General features: G+C 42.9%; 1 protein-coding gene across 3 annotated transcripts in view; it reads left to right on the top strand.

Annotated features, from left to right (window-relative positions):
- The first annotated feature begins 223 nt into the window (after positions 1–223).
- LOC103165980 (natural killer cells antigen CD94-like) overlaps positions 224–20,212 on the top strand; it is a 26,285-nt gene continuing 6,296 nt past the window's right edge. The window contains exons 1-7 of one of the 3 annotated variants that reach the window (XM_029081628.2): positions 9,062–10,387; positions 12,367–12,552; positions 13,654–13,746; positions 13,855–13,896; positions 14,826–14,977; positions 16,755–16,858; positions 18,252–18,688. In XM_029081628.2, the coding sequence (XP_028937461.1) occupies positions 12,369–12,552; positions 13,654–13,746; positions 13,855–13,896; positions 14,826–14,977; positions 16,755–16,858; positions 18,252–18,372 (696 nt within the window). In that variant the 5' untranslated portion in view covers positions 9,062–10,387; positions 12,367–12,368 and the 3' untranslated portion in view covers positions 18,373–18,688. Of the gene's footprint in view, positions 395–2,199; positions 2,290–9,061; positions 10,388–12,366; positions 12,553–13,653; positions 13,747–13,854; positions 13,897–14,825; positions 14,978–16,754; positions 16,859–18,251; positions 18,689–20,212 lie in introns of those variants that run through there. The other 2 variants (XM_029081630.2, XM_029081627.2) reach the window with 2 other exon arrangements.

Below are 20,212 nucleotides of genomic sequence, written 5' to 3'. Positions count from 1 at the left end.
TGGTTAAAATGTAGTTCTTCAGAAGTTTCGAGGAGACTGATTCCCCCATTGTATCTCATACTTCACAGCTGCAACAACTTCAGGTAAGATTTCTGTTTCTCCTTTCTCCCCAGCAGACTATGCAATAGAAAGAGGAACTTCACATTTTCAGAATCACACACTCACCACTCTGGCCTCTCACTGTACTTCAGGGCTAGAAAATCGCACAGTATCATGGGAGTTTCCTGTGTGGTTTCTACAAGGATTGCGTGAAGCAAAATTTCTCTTCCCTGGACTCATTCGGCACATTTCTAACAGAAATAACACTTCGTCTCTCGGCTTAGGATTTACAAGGCTTTCAAGACCCTCTCCAGAATGACAAACTCCCCGAATGGACACCTAGATATCAGAACAGGTAACAATGATTACAATCTCTGTGCTCGCAATATGTGTGGAAATAATGGATCTGTTATTGCTCTCAGCAGAAAATATGGCAGTGGGAAGAGAACCCCAGGATCCCATTCCCCACTGTGATTAAGGGGAGGGCTCGGGGGGAGAATTTGTTTCCAATGATCATGCTGTTGGCATAGAGCAGTAGCAACTGTACAAAGGACACATTTCATGTTTTAACTACAGATCAAGCGGCACTGGACTGAAAGGAGGGCAATTTCAGGAGGGTTTAACTCTACCAGAGTTCTACTTAGATTTTAAAGTTCAGGGATATGAGAAGCAATTATCATCAGGCTATCATTATTTTACCCAACTCTCAGAGCAGTGCAATGCAAAACATCGTGTGACTTTGTTGGGATTGAAAAGTAGTGGGGAGGAACAGACTGAGCATTTGAATCTGATACACATTCACTGAGTTTGATTTAAATGCAAGCAGTAGCTTGGGGCAGGAAATGGAGGGTCCAGGAGCAATCCCAGAGTATGAGAGCTCAGCTTCCCCAGCATGACCACCAACCAGGCACCTAAGTCGTCACTTAGGTGGAGCTCATGTGCCCCAACAGTAAAGCCTGGAGAAATTCTTGTATCAGCCCAGTTGAGTTTTCTGGAGAAGGAAAAATCCAAACGCAAGCACTCTATGTAATTGTTCCCTCCCCACAGTTGGTAGATGAACCTTGAACAATGAGCAGATGATTAAACTTGTTATGGGCAGGGAATGTGTCTGTTATATTGTAATATTACTCTTTCCCTAGCAATTAGTACAGTGCTCTGCACACTGTTGGCCGTATGTACCTAAGATGGATATTGAAGGGATGTGATATTCATTCAATAGTATTTACTGAGCACTTACTATGTGCAGAGCACTGTACTAAGCGCTTGGAATGTACAAATAAGTAACAGGTAGAGACAGTCCCTGCCCTTTGACGGGCTTACAGTCTAATTATAAAGTTTAATGAGAAACATTCCAAAGAAGGTGGAATTTCAGAAGGACTTTGAAGTTGGGGAGAGATTTCTTTTAGCAGATTTGAAGGGGCCAAGCAGGGGAAAGGGCATGAGGAATGGAATGGAGGCAGGAGAGAGCAGGCCACAGTAAAAAAGGGGACTGTGAGGTGAGAAGAGTTCAAGATGAAGAGCACTGGATAAGAAGTGCAATTCTGTAAGAAGGGGAGAATAGGTGGAGAGGCTTGCAGCTGTTAGGAGTTTTTGCTAGATGCAGAGGGAAACCGGTCATGAGGATCAATCAGTGGCATTTATTGAGCACTGACTGAGCACTGCAGAGCCCTGAACTAACCATTTGGAATGGTACAATCCAGAAGAGTGGGCAGACTCAATCCCTGACCACGATGAGCAACTCCGTAGCAGGAGAGGGAACAATCAGAAACCTACCTAGAGCTCATGTCTCTGTGTCATGCTTCTTTGGATCTCAGACTCTGGGCTCTGCAGAAGGGGTTTGCCCCAGCCACCGATCCTTCAGACTAAGTTGACCCATATTCCCCACTTCTTGTTGTAAAGCAGAGTTCCCTTTCCTAAATCTACTTATTTCTCCTTCTAATTCAGCAGGAAGAAGGGAGGAATTCAATGCCAGACTAATCTTTTTACCTTCTTGCCACAGCTTATCTTCTCCCTAGTCCTTTGAGGGACTGGAGAAGAGGAGACAAAGTCTTGCAGAGAAGGAATAAAGGTTCCATGTGTCTCCACACATTCTGCTGACTCACTGCCCTGTGTCAATACTTCACCTTACCTAGATCGTTCCCTTCTGTGTTTCCCTTTTAGACTCTCCCTTTCCCCTATGGCGGCTCACTGCAGTGATTCTGGGTGTCTTCATGCTGTTACTTGTGTCACTCTGGCGACTGCAAGCAAAATGTAAGTGTTGGGAAGAACCACTGAAAATCCTGGGGCTGCTGATGATTTCATCACTGGCTGAGAATTTATGAGGATGGTGAATAAAATATTTGAAAGAAGAAGCAAGCTCTCCTGTCCTCTGAGGAGTTAATGATAAACTGGTCTCTTCCTCATTTCTTGGATGCTTTTAATCATAATCGGATTGGGGGCTCAGGGAAGATGGTATGTTTGACTGTCACGAGGTGGGAAAGGTGCATCCTTGGTCAATATTCATACTAACCATGGAAGTGCGTGACCTGAGGGAGGTAAAGTGATACACCTTTGACACATTATGGGGCAAAGGGGAGGAACTAGAGTGAAATCTGAAGTGTGAGAAGGAAGTACATTATTCTGAAGTTAATAATAATAGGGATAAGCATGGTTGGTGAACTGATGTAGAGATTACTAGCAGTGATGGTTCTGGGAAGTAGCTTCAAACAAATGTTGGGGCTATTGGAAATTCAGGTGATGGATGGTTTAAATAGTAATGTTGGTATTTGTTAAGCGCTTACTATGTGCAGAACACTGTTCTGAGCACTGGGGTAGATACAGGGTAATCAGGTTGTTCCACATGGGGCTCACAGTCTTCCTCCCCATTTTACAGATGAGGTAACTGAGGCACAGACAATTTAAGGGACTTGCCCACAGTCACACATCTGCCAAGTGGCAGAGCTGGGATTTGAATCCATGATCTCTGACTCCCAAACCCAGGCTCTTTCCACTGAGCCACGCTGCTAGGATAATCTTAAATGATTATGGGTATGTGGAAAAAGGGAAAGCATGGGTAAGAGTGGGACAGAGATTAAGAGAAAGTGTTTGATAAAGAGAAAAACAAAGTACATGTTCTGATCTTTGTATTCTTTTCTATATTCCTACACCTCTGCTTCTCTCTCTTTCAATCACTTTGTGTATCTCTCGACCTCTTTCTTTCTGGCCCCATTTCTCTCTCTCTGCAACTTCCTCCTTATTTGAATGTGTGTGGACTTATTCTGTGCAGATATGTTGGAAGATGCAGAAAGAGCATTGGCTTGGGAGTCAGAGGTCATGGGTTCTAAACCTGGCTCTGCCACTTATAAGCTGTGTGACTTTAGGCAAGTCAGTTAACGTCTCTGTGCCTCAGTTAACTCATCTGGAAAATGGGGACTAAGACCGAGAGCCTCACGTGGGACAACCTGATTACCTTGTATCTACCCCAGCGCTTAGAACAGTGCTTGGCACATAGTAAATGCTTAACAAATATCATTATCATTATTATTAGTAGTAGTAAGATGAACCCAAGGAATTTGATGATGATGATGACGACAGACTCTCCGATCAAAAATGGCAAACCAACCTCAGTCCTATCACTTCCAGGGTGTTAATAGTTGTGTGCAGAAGCCAAGGCATGAGATATGCCATCCCCTTGATTCTATTTATTGCTATTGTTCTTGTCTGTCCATCTCCCCCGATTAGACTGTAAGCCCGTCAAAGGGCAGGGACTGTTTCTATCTGTTACCGATCTATAGATTCCAAGTGCTTTGTACAGGGATCTGCACATAGTAAGCGCTCAATAAATACTATTGAATGAATGAATGAATATGTGAGTGGCCCCAGAATGGACATGGGAAAGAGAAGTAGAATGGCTTAGTGGATAAGGCATGGGCCTGAGAATCAGCAGGACCTGGGTTTTCATTCTGAATCCACCTGTTTACTGTGTGACCTTGGAAAAGTCACTTCACTTCTCAGTGCCTCAGTTACCTCATCTATAAAAAGGGGCTTAGGATGGTGAAACCCATTTGGGCCAGGAACTGTGTCCAATCTGATTAGCTTACTACACTACCTGTACCTGACATTGTACTGTACGGTACAGTACAGTACCTGGCCCATAATAAGCACTTAACCAATACCATAAAAAAGTTTACAATTGTTATTGTGTATCTCTTAAAGCAGGCTTTTACCTCGCTAGTGTCTCATTTTCTGTGGCAATGTTTTGGCCTGCAAATGGCTGACTAGCTAGTGCCACCAAGAAGATCTGTTCTGTGCTACAAGTTACCAGGTACTAGCAGTGATTATAAGAATGGTGCTATTTGTTCAATATTTGCTAAGTGCCTAGTACTGTCCTAAACACTGGGGTAGACAAAAGGCTAGGAGCTTAGACAGTCCCTGTCCCACATGGGGCTCACAGTCCAAGGGGAAGCTATCAGGAAATTGGGGCACAGAGACTTGCACAAGGTCACGCAGCTGGTGGGTGGCAGAGTTGCGATTAGATCCCAGGTCTTCTGACTACCCGATCCATGCTCTTTCCAGTAGGCACACAGTTTCTCAATAGAACCCATTTTGACAATGACCTTCAGCCCATCTTGTACCTTTTCTCATTTGCTTTTTTGGCTGAAGAACAAAGAGAAGATTCCTGGGGACAGAGAGGATTAGGTGACTAAAGGAGTTGAGTGAGTTGCTGTTCTTAATAGCAATTAGCAGGCTCATTGCTCAGTTCTCACCAAAGAGAAGATGATCAATCACTGGCATGTATTGAAAACCAACGGTATTAACCACTTGAAAAAATACAGTAGAATTACTAGATATGATCCCTACCCTTAAGGATCATGGGTTTTGAAGGATGGGTCTTGGAGAAGGGAGGGGGCTAAGTGCTTATGTCCATTAGCTGGTGAAGTACGATAAAAAAAATCAACTGCTTATACAAAAATTTAGACAAACTCATCACAGAAGTGCCAGTGTCAGATGAGAAGCAGCGTGTCTCAGGGGAAAGAGCCTGGGCTTCGGAGTCAGAGGTCATGAGTTCGACTCCCGGCTCTGCCACTTGTCAGCTGTGTGACTGTGGGCAAGTCACTTCACTTCTCTGTGCCTCAGTTGCCTCATCTGTAAAATGGGGATTGAAAGTGTGTGAGCCCCACGTGGGACAATCCGATTGCCCTGTATCTCCCCCAGCGCTTAGAACAGTGCTCGGCACGTAGTAAGCGCTTAACAAATACCAACATTATTATTATTATTATTATTATTATAGTAGGCAATTTCAGTGCCAGAGATGGAAATGATGCTCAAACATGAAAGAAAGCCACTGGACCTCATGGGACTGGCAAACGCAACCACAGTGGCAAATTTTCTCATTTAGCTACACCAAACAACATCTTGGGATGACAAACATCCTTTGTCTCCTTCCAAACACGAGAAAACTATCCCAGATGTATCCACATTCTATAAAATGGCATTGATTACATCATAAGGAAGCAAGGGGGCCTCTATAATGTCTGAAACACAACAGCCATGTGTCAAGCAGAACGTTGGTTGGACCATTTTTTCATCTGCTCCTAAGATCATTCTGCCCTTAGAAACCCAGCACCACCAAGCCGCCAAAATACCTTAACATTTAGGTAAACTCCAGGAGAAGGAAGACTTCTAAGAAACTCTGCAGCAACATCACAGCACTCCTGATGAATCAAGATAATCCAACCACAATCTCAATTTACACACAATGGTCATTTCTCCATGACACTATATTCTAGACAACTATCGGGACATGGGGCCCACCTGAAAGAGGTCACCTAGATTGGTTGAATACAAACGTCTCGGGGATAAAAGTCCTTCTTGGGAAAAATGGATTGCAACAGCACCATTTTACAGCCTCAGAGTACTTCAGTCAGGAGTGAGCCTTTCAGAAATCAGTGTTGCAACTTGCAAATTACATTAGGGAAACGAGTCGTGGGATGCTAAATCAGGCCAATTAAGCACTTACATAAGCTCTTCCTCAACAAAGGGACCACTGAGGAAATGCCAGAGACTCTCACATCATCCATATCTTCAAGAGAAAGGCCACAGTTCCGATTGTTTTAGTTACTGAGGCATCTCATCTCCACTGCTGGCAAAATCCTAGCCAGAACTCTCCTGGATCAGGTTCTGAGTAAAATTATCAATCACACAGTTCAGGAATCACAGTGCTGGATAATACATCAAGAGACCTGGATGGAGATGTTCACTTCCTCACCTGTGGGAAATTCTTCCAATTCAACAGATTTTGAACATCATCCAAAGTCCTTGAGACAGACATTCAAGAATTTCCATATGCAGATAACTGTGCCCCAGTGGCATATATCCAGGAAGACATGCAAAATATTGGAAACTGCTTTAACAAATCAGCCAGGAGTTACAGATAAAAAATTATTATTATTTTTATGGTATTTGTTAAACACTTGCTGTCTATCACCTCTGTTCTAAGTGCTGGTATTAATAATAGTAATTAATTATAGTATTTGTTAAGCACTTATAATGTGCCAAGCACTGTTCTAAGCCCTGGGGTAGATACAGGGTAATCACACTTGTAATCACACTTGTCCATTTTACAGATGAGGGAACTGAGGCACAGAGAAGTTAAGTGACTTGCCCAGGGTCACACAGCAGACAAGTTGCAGAGTTGGGATTAGAAACCACTTCCTCTGACTCCCAAACCCATGCTCTTGCCACTAAGTCATACTGCTTAATCAGTTTGGACACAATCCCTGTCCCACCTGGGGCTCACAGTCTAGCTAGATGGAAGTAGGACTTAATCCCCATTTTACAGATGAGGAAACTGAGGCACAGGGAAATTAGTGTCTTAACCAAGGTCACACAGCTGACAAGTGGCAGAGCCAGGATTAGGACCCAGGCCAGTTCACTATCCACTGAGCCAACCTTTTTCTTTAGACCTATGAAGGGTAGGTCTAAATAAGACCAAAGTAATGGGTCAGCATGCCCTACAGAACCATATACACAACCAACATTTATATTGGTAACAAAGAGTTGAATGCCTTTACAGAATTCTGTTACCTGGGCAGCAGACAGACCCGATGCAATGTTTGACAAGGAAAAAGAAAGCCAAACCAAGAAGACAGTGACAACTTTCAGGAGACTTAGAGCGTCAAAGAATTCTCCAAGCTTCTCTATATCAGATCTTCTCTGAGATCTGGACCGCATCAAGTTACAAAATGGCAAGGCAGATTCACAAACAATGAAGCTCTGGAACATTGTCAAACTCCTATCACTGAAGCAATATTCACCTCAAAACAGCTCTGCCAACTGGGACACTTGAAGAGCATGAGTGCAGGAGGATCCCTAAACAGCTGCTGTATGGAGAGCTGAAACTCAGAAACTGGATTATAGTCAGGCAGAGGAAACAATGTAAATGACAAAACTTCATCATTGAGAGTTAATTACCCAGGATAGATTGGCATGGTATTGGCAACCAAGAAAGGAGCAATTTTTGAGGACAAAATCTTTGTAAGAAAAGAGAGATGAGGAAGCAAAGCAGAAAGCTACACCAGGTGCTGCAAACACCCAACAGGACAACACCAGACAGAGAGTCTTTTTGAACCCTCAGTATAGCTGGACGATGAGTCCTGCACTGGCTTTATGGATTACACGTGGACTCAGGTGAATTTCACCTCAGCGGCATCTTCTTCATATAAGAAGGACACTTTCAAACATATCCCTTCCTCTGGCCACCTTCGTCATACTCCATTGGTCCATTCTCCGTAGCAGATTACTTTGGGAATCCTTTGACTGTTCAGCTGAGCTCTGACCATCATTGCCTTGATGCCTGTGGTCCCACTGCTCTGCAGGTTCTCAATGTCCAAGATGAGCTTTGACTCTTTTATTCTGGCTACCTGCCTCAGGCAGCACAGATTGAACTGGCTATGTTGTTTGACGTGCCATTGGCTCAGTGGTCCTTTCGCTGTTTACATGTAGTATTGTTCTGACAACAGATGACTGATCACTCTTTCCTTCCAGAGTTGACGTTTCAGCACTAAACATCCATCACGTCTTCATCAGGGAGAACTTTTTGTACGAGCACCCACTGCCCAAATAGTAGACTTTTTCAAGGACTTTAACATTCCACACCACTGATTGATCCCATTAGAGTGGGTGCTGTGGTATTGGGATTTGGCCGGAGTATGACTTGGGTCTTTTTCAGACTGATTAATTGCTCTTTTTACACCACCTTCAGACAATTCACAAATCCCTATACTAAGAAAGCCTTCCCTGGATCCCACTGTTCTCCAGGTATTGGCCCACTTCCCTCCCAGACATGTCCAGACTCTTCCTATTAAGATCTTGTTGCATCCTCTGCCCCGAGAGACTGCAGTCTCCAAGGTTACAAATGACCTCCTCCTTTTTAAATCTACTGGAGTCTATCCAAAATCCTCTTTGACTTCTTGACTGCTTTTGCTATGGACCATTTCCTTCTTTGAGAAATGCTATCTAACCAGGATTTGCCAATTTTTTGCCAGTTTTCTCATTGTTCTGTTACCTTTTATGTCACTCTCTTTCAGGCTTTTGCTGGCCCCTCCTAATTCTGGGTGTTCTTCGAGGCTCTCTACTGGGTTCCATCTTCTTCTCTCCTCACACTCCCTTAGATGCTCACATACTCCTGTCATTTTTGCTGTCATGACTATGGAAATGACTTCCAAATCTATCTCCCTTGCTCTGATACCTCACTTCCTCTGCATTCACCCATTTCCTCTTGCCTCCAGGGCATCTGCATATCAGTGATCCCCACCATAGAACATCCCAGTTTCATCCTTGCTTCCAGTTATATAAAATAATTTGAACTTTTTGGACTTCAAATTGAAAATGAATGCATTTCAAAGACCATTTTAACTATGAAATGTGTATTTTCACTTTCCAATTCTTAAAATTTTCACTAGTAAGACAGAACATTAAAAATAGAAAATAGTACCAGATTTTTCAATATCTGATTTGTTGTAAAGGTCATATGTGCTGACCCACTCTGGGATTTGAAGCACCATTGTGATCTCAGGAATGTGTGTTCCATGATGTTTTTCAATAACCAGTCCAGAAGGACTCTGCTAGGGAAGTTGGGATTTTTTCTGTTTTGTAGGGTCTTACCTTTGAGAGGAGAAGTCTTGTTTAGGAGAATTATGAAGTATTGTTGTCATTTCTCTTGAATTCCTTTCTTGCATTTGGTGAGCTTGAACTCATATCTGCCCAGTGGTGATGTGATATTTTATGAACCAATATAAATTTTGTAAAGAACTATGGAAGTTCTGAATTTGAATAGCCTTGGCTCTCTTCCACTTCAGGGGTCTGTATCAGGCATATACATTCCATAACATACTTTCTAGTTGCTGGTTTCTAAATGTCCCTTTTTGTCTGAATCTTAGGAACTGCGTGCAATCACTGATGGAGGGCTTGCATTACTTCAAGTTGGTTTTTCATTCAGAGTCCTCATCATTGACACAATCTTGGTAACTTGGCCAAACTGAAGCCCAGTGTCTTGATTGCTGGCTGGTGGCTTGTGAACTGGATATTAGGGAAATGACTGTTCATTCTCTGATTTTGTATGTTAGACTTCTTTGTACCAAAAAGTCCCCTGCAAAGTAATGTTGCTGCAGATGTAGTGTTGTTATGGAAAATGCACGTGCACTGCACTTTGTGTTCAAAGGTGACACTATTGAAGGGGAGATTTTTATCATGGAGTGTGGTTGTGACTGATAAAACCAACTGGGAACTAAAAACCCCAGTCCTTTGCTGACCTTTTGCATTTATTGCCCAAGTTCCCTGACGAATCATTTTTTTCAACCTTCCACTACACCTACAGGGAGAAGGATGGGAAGGTGGAATCACTGTTGTATTTCCTCCTGGCCTGGAATCCAACTACATTCTTCCCATAGGTATTGATCCTCATATACCTGGGTTGTCATGGAGTAAGAGTGAAGTTGCTAAGGAAATTCTTGCTCTCGCAAAGCTAGGTAAGAACAGAGAGATCAAACTTCTCTGCTCTGGTGGTCCCCAGTGGGTGTGGCAAACTAAAAACCAGCAACGGTTACGAAAGAGTTTCCTGTGCAGTATCAGCTGGACTATCATACTGTGAGCAGTTGCTCCGATTTTGGCAGCCAGGACGGTTGGGCTAAACGGCAGAAGGTCTCTGGGCTCATTGATCTGAATTTCTCTGTCTTGGGGGATTTTATGCCATGGATGGCTGAGACCTCCTGCTGATCACTGGATTCCTGAATTTCTGGTCCCATTTGTCTCCTCCAGCTACAAGCTGGGCCACTGGACCATTTGCCCCCAGAACGACTCCTCCAAACAGGTATTTGTCTGCATTCCTTCCCCTCTCCTGACAGACCTAGAGCAATAGCAACCCTGATAGACACTCTGTGTGTGTGTGTGTTTGCTAGTGTGCGTGTGTAAATTTTGATTTGGCAGGAGAAACTTTCATTTATATTCTGAAATAAAAATTGGATATTAAGAGATTGTGTCTTTGTAGAATTTTTCATGGCACCTGGTTTTCTGTTGTTCAGAATATTCTTGCTTTTCTCAATTCAAGGTCAGTCCAAATGTTGTCCAAAAAATGAGAGCAAATAATGGGAAAAGTTGGAATTTATGAGAAGGATTTGCTGTTTCAGATTACAATTTGATACTTAATATCTGACTCAAGGAAGGGAGAAGAAAATCTCCTAAACCCAAATACCAGTCAGATGAGGGTAGTGCCTGAAACAGCTGCTATTCTAAAGGATTAATGGTCAAATATGTAAAAAAAGACAGAGTATCATGAAAAAAGTACTTTACCTAGTTTACTGTGACTTAAATGAAAGAGCTGGTCTTTTCTTGCCTGGTTATTAGCAGATCCTGAAATCTTTTTTGAGATCAGCTAAAAAGACTAATTATCAACTTGAGGAGAGTTTTCATGGCATGAATGGCTCATAATACATCAGGCATCTTTTAGTGGCTATCCTCAGGGGCCATGAAAATAGCAATAACTAGGAAAATCTCCTTGGGAAACTCCATCTTCCAGAAGGTCGAAGAGCTTTTTCTCCAGGGGCCTTGGTGTGTGAACCATTAAAAGAGTAAAAAATGAGTTTGATTGGCTACTGGTACTGTTTTTGAACCCCTGGTTTGCCATGCTTTTAAGCAGCGTGGCTTAGTGGAAAGAGTGCGGGCTTGGGAGGCAGAGGACGTGGGTTTTAATCCCACCTCTGCCGCTTGTCTGTTGTGTGACCTTGGGCAAGTCACTTAACATCTCTGTGCCTCAGTTACCTCATCTGTAAAATGGGGATTAAAAGTGTGAGCCCCCCGTGGGACAATCTGATTATTCTGCATCTACCCAGCGCTTAGACGAGTCCTTGGCACATAGTAAGTGCTCAACGAATAACATCATTATTATTATTATTTTCCTTGGTCGAGTAGGCATTTTACACTTCTGGGGGCTGCAAACCCTTTAAGGTTTTTTGTTGTTGTTTCCCCCTAAATTAATGTTTTTAAAAGGACAGAAATCGGGGTATTAAGATTTAAATAATTCTATAGCTTTCCCCCATCTTTGTCTTGAGAATCTGTGAGTATTTATCATCCTGTGGAAATTTTTTACACTTGGTTATGTACCCTGAGTGCACTAGGTATTGACTACATCCTCAGCCCCACGGCGCTTATTTACATATTTACAATACAACTCTGTTGTATTGTACTTTCCCAAGCACTTAGTACAGTGATTTGTCCACAGTGAGTGCACAAGTACCATTTTGCCATTCAACAGGAATCTTTTTTGAACCTCAAGTCAATTTGGATAAAAGTCTGACATAGGACTTCTTTGAGAAGCAGCGTGGCTCAGTGGAAAGAGCATGGGCTTTGGAGTCAGAGGTCATGAGTTCGAATCCCAGCTCTGCCATTTGTCAACTGTGTGACTGTGGGCAAGTCACTTGACTTCTCTGTGCCTCAGTGACCTCATCTGTAAAATGGGGATGAAGACTGTGAGCCCCACGTGGGACAACCTGATTCCCCTGTGTCTACCCCAGCGCTTAGAACAGTGCTCTGCACATAGTAAGTGCTTAACAAATACCAACATTATTATTACCTCAGGAGCCTCTTTAAATCTTCCTTTTCATTCCACGTAGCTCATTGCCCATGATCTGTACCCTAATTTGGTAGCCAGTTGGTAGAAGTCATAGGAGAATTGCAAAGTTCTTCTGACCTACCTCAATCCTGAATCTTAGCATTGTCCCAAATCATTTAACATCATCTTCTGGCCCACTGCAAACAAGTCTGCACTCTCTTTTATTCATCTCCCCTCTGCAGAGATGAGTGAGCAAACAGTTGTCTATACAGAGTTGAAAGCAAAAAAGTCCTCTCAACCCCTGCCCAAGAGACCAAAGACCGACAAGAACGAAGATTCAGCAAGGGAGCACGAACTAACCTACACTGAGTTGAAACTGCCTAGGCCTTCTCCACAGCAGAGCAGACGAGTGAGAGTTAAGGGAAAAGGTATAGCATATTCCCCCACGCAGCTGGGTGGGCAGGTTTAGACATTTCCATGGTCATAGTCAAGCAGAGCCAGGAATGGGTTTGTAGAGGGCATTTCTCAAACCCAGGATCGATCAGTTCTCCTAACACTGGAATTACAACATTGAGTTTTACTTCCTAGAATGCCCTTCCCCCTTAATATCCAGCAGACCACTAGTCTCCCCATTTTCAAATTCCTTCTAAAATCACATCCCCAGAAGACCTTGCCTGACTAAATTAATCTCTCATCTCTCCACCCCACTCATCTCCCACTGCCTCTACAACACTTCCAAATCATCTATACCCCCAAGTCTTCACTCCCTAAGTACTTACGTACTCATCTCACCTCCTGCACCCCAAGGCACTTAAGTACGTATCTTTAAACTCTGGTCCCTCTCCCGTCTTATTTACTTTTGATCCATCTCCCTAATTAATTAGCTCAGAAGCTACTTGAGGGAAGGGATTATATCTACTTGTTTGCATTGTACTCTCCCAAGTGCTGAGTACAGTACTCTGCACTGAGTCAGCACTGAGTAAATACCACTGATTGTTGGATTGACTGATTAAAATGCACATGCTGATGAGTGTGCCCATCCTTTCTAATGGAAAATCTTAGAGGAAAAATGTCTAGAGCTAGAAGGGATGGCATGAGGGCCAAAATGGTATATTGATTTTTTGGCATTCTCTCCTTTGTGTCAGTGTTTATGTTTATCAGTTGGTTTCTTTCACTATCTTTCACATGTTCATCTATATTTCTCTTCAACACTCTCTTGCTGTGAATCCATGACAGTGTAGGGGAAAAATGGATGTGACCATGGTCATCATGTGGGACCTGATTATCTTTCATCTAATGTAGCTCTTAAGCAGTGTTTGGCAGATGGCATTTAACAAATACTATTATCATTATCAATATTAAGATACCAGTGAAAAGGGAAATAACTGGTTTTCAGGGTCGGGAGATAGGTGAAAGACAAACAGAGGAGAGGTGCTTTCCTTTTATTCCTTTCTGAGACCCAAAACAGAATTGGTATAGGAGCAATGTGATATTGTTTTAATTTTTAAAACTGTTATTGCTGCTTATAGACACATCAACCTCACTATGGAGACTCATTACAGTGATTTTAGGAAGTTTCTGCCTTGTACTCCTGGCAACAACATGTGTCTTGACTACTCAGGGTAAGTAACTAGCGGATGATTCAAAGATCAGTCCCCCAGTAATGAACTAACGTGTTACGTTTCCCTTAATGATTGACTTGACAATCATATTGCTCTTGATTTTTGTAGTGCTCCAAGGAGCTTCTTCAAACATCACCACCAACCAGACAGGTAGGTGCACACTTTCCTGTTTTAATAAACCTCCTGGAGCAACTCAGTCACCGAGACTCAGTCTTCTTTGTCTGAGGCCATAGTGCAAGGTGGAGTTGGGGAAGGAACTCAGTGACCAGAAGCTGAACGTAGTCCACTTCCCTCTGTATCAGAATACTCATTCTGGTTTACATCTTTCAAGCAATGGAATGATTTTTAACAACCAAAGTGGAGTAGGTTGGGCGACCCAGCCTGTTGGAGCGACAACAGCTTCAAAGCCTTATTGAAGATACATCTCCTCCAAGAGGCCTTCCTTGACTAAGACCTCCATTCCTCTTCTCGCACTCCCTTCTGCATTGCCCTGACTTTTTTTATCCCCACTCCCACCCCATCACACTTATGCACATATCTGTTATTTATTTATTCATGTATTAATTGGTAATAGTGTCTGTCTCCCCCTCTAGTCGGTAAGCTCATCGTGGGCAGAAATGTGTCTGCTTATTGTTGTATTGTACTCTCCCAAGCTCTTGGTAGAGTGCTCTGCACACAGCAAGCGCTCAGTTAATATGATGAGTGATTATGAATTACTCATTCCCACTATAAATGATAAGTGAGATGAATGAGTGAATGAATGAATTACTCTTCTCTCCTCCTCAATTCCAGGGAAGAAATGCATGAAACAATATCCATGTCTTGTCTCCACATGAGATTCCCATGAGATGCCTTCAGTTGGGATATCTTGTTCAAACCCTGGCAGCCCGTCTGCTCTGCTCTGGGTGTGGCATTCAATTCTTTATTTCCCTGATGTTGGGCAGACAGACTGGGGTAGGGTTGAGCCCCTTTTGGGGCTCAGTGTTTGTTAATATGTGAGTATGTCTTCTTTCCTGGGTGAGAGAACCCAGAGTAAAGGGGTGATTTAGTCCAAAAACTAATCTGTTCACTTTATTTAGGACATCACTGTAGTCCTTGTCCAGAGAACTGGTTCCTGTATAGAAACAACTGCTACCTCTTTTCTAAAGAAAAAAGAAAGTGGAATGAAAGTCGAGCTATCTGTCGATCTCATAATTCCGGTCTCCTGAAGATAGAGAACAAGGGAGAACTGGTAAGCTCCTTTCATTCTCTAATTTGGTGACCCTCGTGGTGACAGGTACAACCTCTGGTCATGGGCTGTCCCAGTTAAAGAGTGTGACTGACAATAACCCCAAGGTGTCTCTGTTTAATGATGTGGTTGTGAGGAATCTTGTTACATCTCGCCTTGTGGAGGCTCGTGACACTCTGTCCCAATCAAGCCTGACCACCCAACCGTTCTTTACCCAGTCACAGCCTGATCTGATCGGCAGTGAGATAAGATGGAACTGAAGCTGCAGGGAATTAGTGCCTGGGACCGATGTTTCCATGTTCAGCTGGGATTCTTCAATCCCAACTCACTGAGCACATAAGCAGAACCTATCCACTGGCACAAAGTTTTCCAATGCCGCTTGTTGGCAAATTGAGACTCTAGATTACAAGCCCCTTACAAGCAGGGAACATGTCTACCAATTCTGTTTCACTGTACTCTATCAGGTGCTGAGAAAATACACAGTAAGTACTCAATAAATATGATTGATTTGATTTGAAAGGTTTTAGGCCATATGAAAAACCTGAATGTGAACAATGTTTTAAGGGTAGATTTTATAATTTTTCAAGAATCATGGTGGTCTCTTCCAGGAGGTCTTCCCACACTGACCCCTCCCTTTCCCTCTGCTCCTCCTCCCCTCCCCATTTTCCCTACTCCCTCCCTCTGTTCTACCCACTTCCCCTCCCCACACCACTTGTATATATTTGTACATATTATGTATTACTCTATTTATTTTATTAACCATGTGTGTATATCTATGATTCTATTTATCTATTTTGATGGTATTGATACCTGACTACTTGTTTTGCTGTCTGTATCAACCTTGTAGACTGTGATCCCACTGTTGGGTAGGAATTGTCTCTATCTCTTGCTGAATTGTACATTCCAAGCGCTTAGTAAAGTGTTCTGCACACAGTAAGCGCTCAATAAATACGATTGATTGAATGAATGAATGAATGAATCAATGAATGAATGAAAGAGCACAGAACTGGGAGTCAGAGGACCTGGATTCTGATCCCAGCTCTCCTACCTGCCTGCTGTGTGACCTTGAGCAAGTCACTTCACTTCTCAGTGCTTCCTATAGACTATAAACTCAATATGGACAAGGAAGCTGTTAGCCACAATTGTTGTACTGTACTCTTCCAAGGGCTTAGGATAGTGCTCTGACTAAAGTAAGTGCTCAATGAATACCAATGATAGATTCAGTTTTCTCCTCTGTAAAAGAGGGGATTCAATGTCTGTTCTTCCTTCCCATTAGGCTCTGAGTTCAGCAGGGATGGTGTCTAATCTATTTGTATCTACCCCAACTCTCAGTACAATGCTTGGCACATAGCAAACACATAACAGCATAATTATCATGGATCATTATCATCACTATTATTATCATTATTGTTATTATTATCATTATTATTATTATTGAGCCAGGGTGGGTGGACGTCTTTCCATAATGCCCAAAGAAATCAATAACTGGGCTTTAATCTAATTATTGGGGGTAATTTGTGATTTAGTCAAAATAAGTGTGATGGCATGGGATAATGACACAACCATTAAACACAGAAAATGGCTGAATAACGTGGGAGGAAATGACTTGACTAGGGAAGAACACAGATGGCAAAAACGGTTTCTCGGGTGATTTGAACCTTGGTAATTAAGGTGGTTGCTGTGGTTGTCTTAATCACCTGTTTATCCCGTCTTCCTGTGCTCAGGCAGTTGGGGAGAAGGATCCTTAGCTTGCTGAGATTTTTTTTGTGGTTCTCAACAGGATTTCTTGTCCCTGTTCAGTATTATTGGATGGACTGGACTCTTCCGCAGTGGAAGAAATCAACCTTGGAAGTGGTCCGATGGCTCAGATCTCTCCAAAGACCTGTAAGTTTGGAGTTTCAATGAGGATCTCCCCAGCCCCTATGGGATTTGTTCCCAAACACTATAAAGCCTCTTCAAATGTGACCTAATGGGAGAGGTGGCACGTGGCAGACCAGTTCCAGTTTATAGAAGTTTGACTTTCTGAAGGGTGTTTTTAAAATGTAGTTTAACCTTAGTGAATCTCTCAACATAAAAACCAATTCAGACTCACTGAGTTTCTGCTTCTGTCCAGACACGCAGGAATCTTAGCTGTTTGAGGCTAGGATCGGGTGTGTTCTCAGCCGGCCCCTGGAGAATGGGGACATCTCCCCTCCTGCCGGATGCAAATAGTAAGACTGTCTGTATCTTCAGTAACATCATCCATCATCAGCCCACGGAGATTAAAGGAGCAGCAGATGGGGAGATGGGGTGGAGGTAGACAGCTGAAAAGGAGGAGGGTGAAATCTTGCTCCTTCTTGGTTCATGAAGCAGATAAGGAGGACTGTAAGCCAGTACTTGACACACAATAGGTGCTTAAAAAATACTACGGTTAATAATAATAATGTTGGTATTTGTTAAGCGCTCATTATGTATCAAGCACTGTTCTAAGTCCTGGGGTAGATACAAGGTAAACAAGATGTCCCATGTGGGGCCCACAGTCTTCAACCCCATTTTCTAGATGAGGTAACTGAGGCCCAGAGAGGTTAAGTGACTTGCCCAACGTCACACAGCTGACAAATGGCAGAGGCAGAATTAGAACCTATGACCTCTGACTCCCAAGCCCAGGCTCTTTCCACTAAGCCACACTGCTTCGCTCTACTACTGATTGATGCTTGATTGACTAACGCCCCTCTCTTTGGCTCCCTTCCACCTAACCATCACAGTCTCAGTGGGAGAGGGGAAAATGTGAAGGTCCCCGTGTTTGGGAAATTTGGATCAGAATCAGACTATCGTTCTTTCTCCCCTAACAACGTCCATCTCCTATTCAAGTTCTCACCAACCTCCATTTTACCCCCTTGCATGGATTAGCTGCTGCCTGGCTTTGCGCTGTCCTGGTTATTTTCAAAGGACACCATTTTCTCTACATTGTTTATATGGAGTAAGTTGGCAGGTCAGAGGGTTGAATTGTCCCATCCCAGCTCAGTAGGAGTGGGTATGGCCACAGGAACATTTCACTTAGTATCTAAGGCAAGGACATTTTTACCAATGACTGACACTGTCTTTCAGGAGTTCCTGTGCTCTCCTCTCTGCATAGGAATGAACCCTACATCTCCCGCAGCCTCAGCTTTCATGTCTCTAAGTAGGAACTACATTACAATATCTGATTGTCCTGTCATATTCTGATTAGTGAAGCTAGGCAAACTATGTCAAATTATCTGAAATTAACATTATATAAATGATTTTCTCTCCACCCCAGGCTGACTATAACCCTGGACAAAAATGGTAAAGACTGTGCCAAATATATTCCAGGATATCCAGCTTATGCTGAACAGTGTGAATCTCTCCAAATGTACATCTGTAAATACAGGATTCCATAACTTCCATCTTCAGAACACACAGACGGGTCTTCATTGAGAATATCTGCAAAGGGACTGGTTCTGACATTCTATGCATCAGGCACAGTGTTTCACAGTGTAATAAACCATTGTTCCATCTTTGTTAAAGTTACAGGGAGTCACAGTGAGATGGTGCTAGAAAGACCAGACCTGGAGAGACCTGGGAGACCCTCTGGGCTGTAAGCTCCTTTAGGGCAGAGAATGTATATACCAATTCTATTATATTGTACTCTCCCTAGCATCTCATACTGTGCTGTGCACACAATAAGCACTCAATAAATACCACTGTTGATTGAAGTAAGTGAATTCTTCAGTCTTTAATGAGCTTTTCTGAGTCCTGCAAGTGGCCATTAGGCTTCCTCAGAGATCACCAATCGCCAATCACTGCTTCCTTAGGTCACCATGTAACCCCCCTCAAGATGCACTCTGACTTGACCGCTTCCCTCACATACTCTCCGAAACCTGCCCTGGGCTTAGGTTTTCCACCCATCATTCTGTTCACCCTAGGGAACAGGTAATGGATAGATTTCACGCTACAGAATGAACAGGAGAAGTCAAAGAGTTGTACCTGACTCATTAAATTCCCTAGGCTTGTTTCAGATCACTTTTCTCCAGGAGCCATGTGTCCACCATCATGATAAAACTGGAACTCCATAACATCATCTCTTAAGTGTCGTCTTCCCTCCTGGCAACATCATTAAATTAACTCTGCACCTCCTGGAGCCTCACTTTTCATCTAGTGGTAGATATTCTATGCCTGTCTTCCCCATTGTAATGTAGGCTCCTTTGGAGCAGAGGATGCATCCATCTTTTATTTTCTACTTTCCCAAGCACCTAGTAAAGGACATTAGGACAGTGAAACACTCTCAAAACTATTAATATTTTCAGAATGCCTGACCACTCCGGTGCAGTCTTATCTGTGATACCAGACCGTGTATACTAACTATCAGAAATAACTCTTTTAGCATTTACCGAAACAATATTTTCTTCCTATGTGGGGTCGAAATAATCAAAATCAAAAATGTTCTCCTTGATGGGTCCAATGGGATTTTATTTTATGGAATGTATCAAGAAAAAATCAAATTTTGCCTTGTTTGGGGGGCTCAGAACAGATGGTTAAGTTACCACACCTCGTGTTTCAGACAGGAGTGGAAGCAAAGTGGCATTGTCAAGAACTGGGGCAAAGATCATTATTTTAAAGCAGAGGAAGTTTTCTTTTTGGTTCCCTCATTTTATTCTCACCCCTCGTTTCTGATCAGAGTGGTCTAAAACCATAAAATCTTTACAAACACAAATCAAAGTCAAACCAGAATTCTCTTCAAATGGTCAGGGTTACATATTTCCACAACTAAGCCATTACTATAACCCTTAGGCAGGGAATAAGTCAAGGCTGTGAGCTTGTTGTGGGCAGGGAATGTCACTGCTTATTGCTGTATTGTACTTTCCCGAGCACTTAGTACAGTGCTCTGCACGCAGAAAACGGTTAATACATGTGATTGAATGAATGAACACAGGCTAAAAGACCAAAATATTCCAAGTGGCTGCAGTTCATACATTTCACAAGTTTTTGGTGTTTCTGCCTTTAATTTACCACTGTGACTGATTTGGCCTGCAAGAAGGTACACAAGGCTGGGAATCAGGTGACCTAGGTTTTTATCTCATGTGCTTGCTTTGTGACCTTTCATCTCCAACATTCCACCTATCTCCCCACCTACTATCCCTACTACAGTCTGGCCGTTACTTCCTCCCCTGAGAGCCTGCAATCTCAAGGGTAACCAAAGACCTTCTCTGTTCTACATCTACTGGACACTATCCAAATCCT

The sequence above is a fragment of the Ornithorhynchus anatinus genome, chromosome 17 (assembly GCF_004115215.2).
Source record: "Ornithorhynchus anatinus isolate Pmale09 chromosome 17, mOrnAna1.pri.v4, whole genome shotgun sequence".
Taxonomy (NCBI): domain Eukaryota; kingdom Metazoa; phylum Chordata; class Mammalia; order Monotremata; family Ornithorhynchidae; genus Ornithorhynchus; species Ornithorhynchus anatinus.
This window is presented reverse-complemented; position numbering and strand designations above follow the sequence as displayed.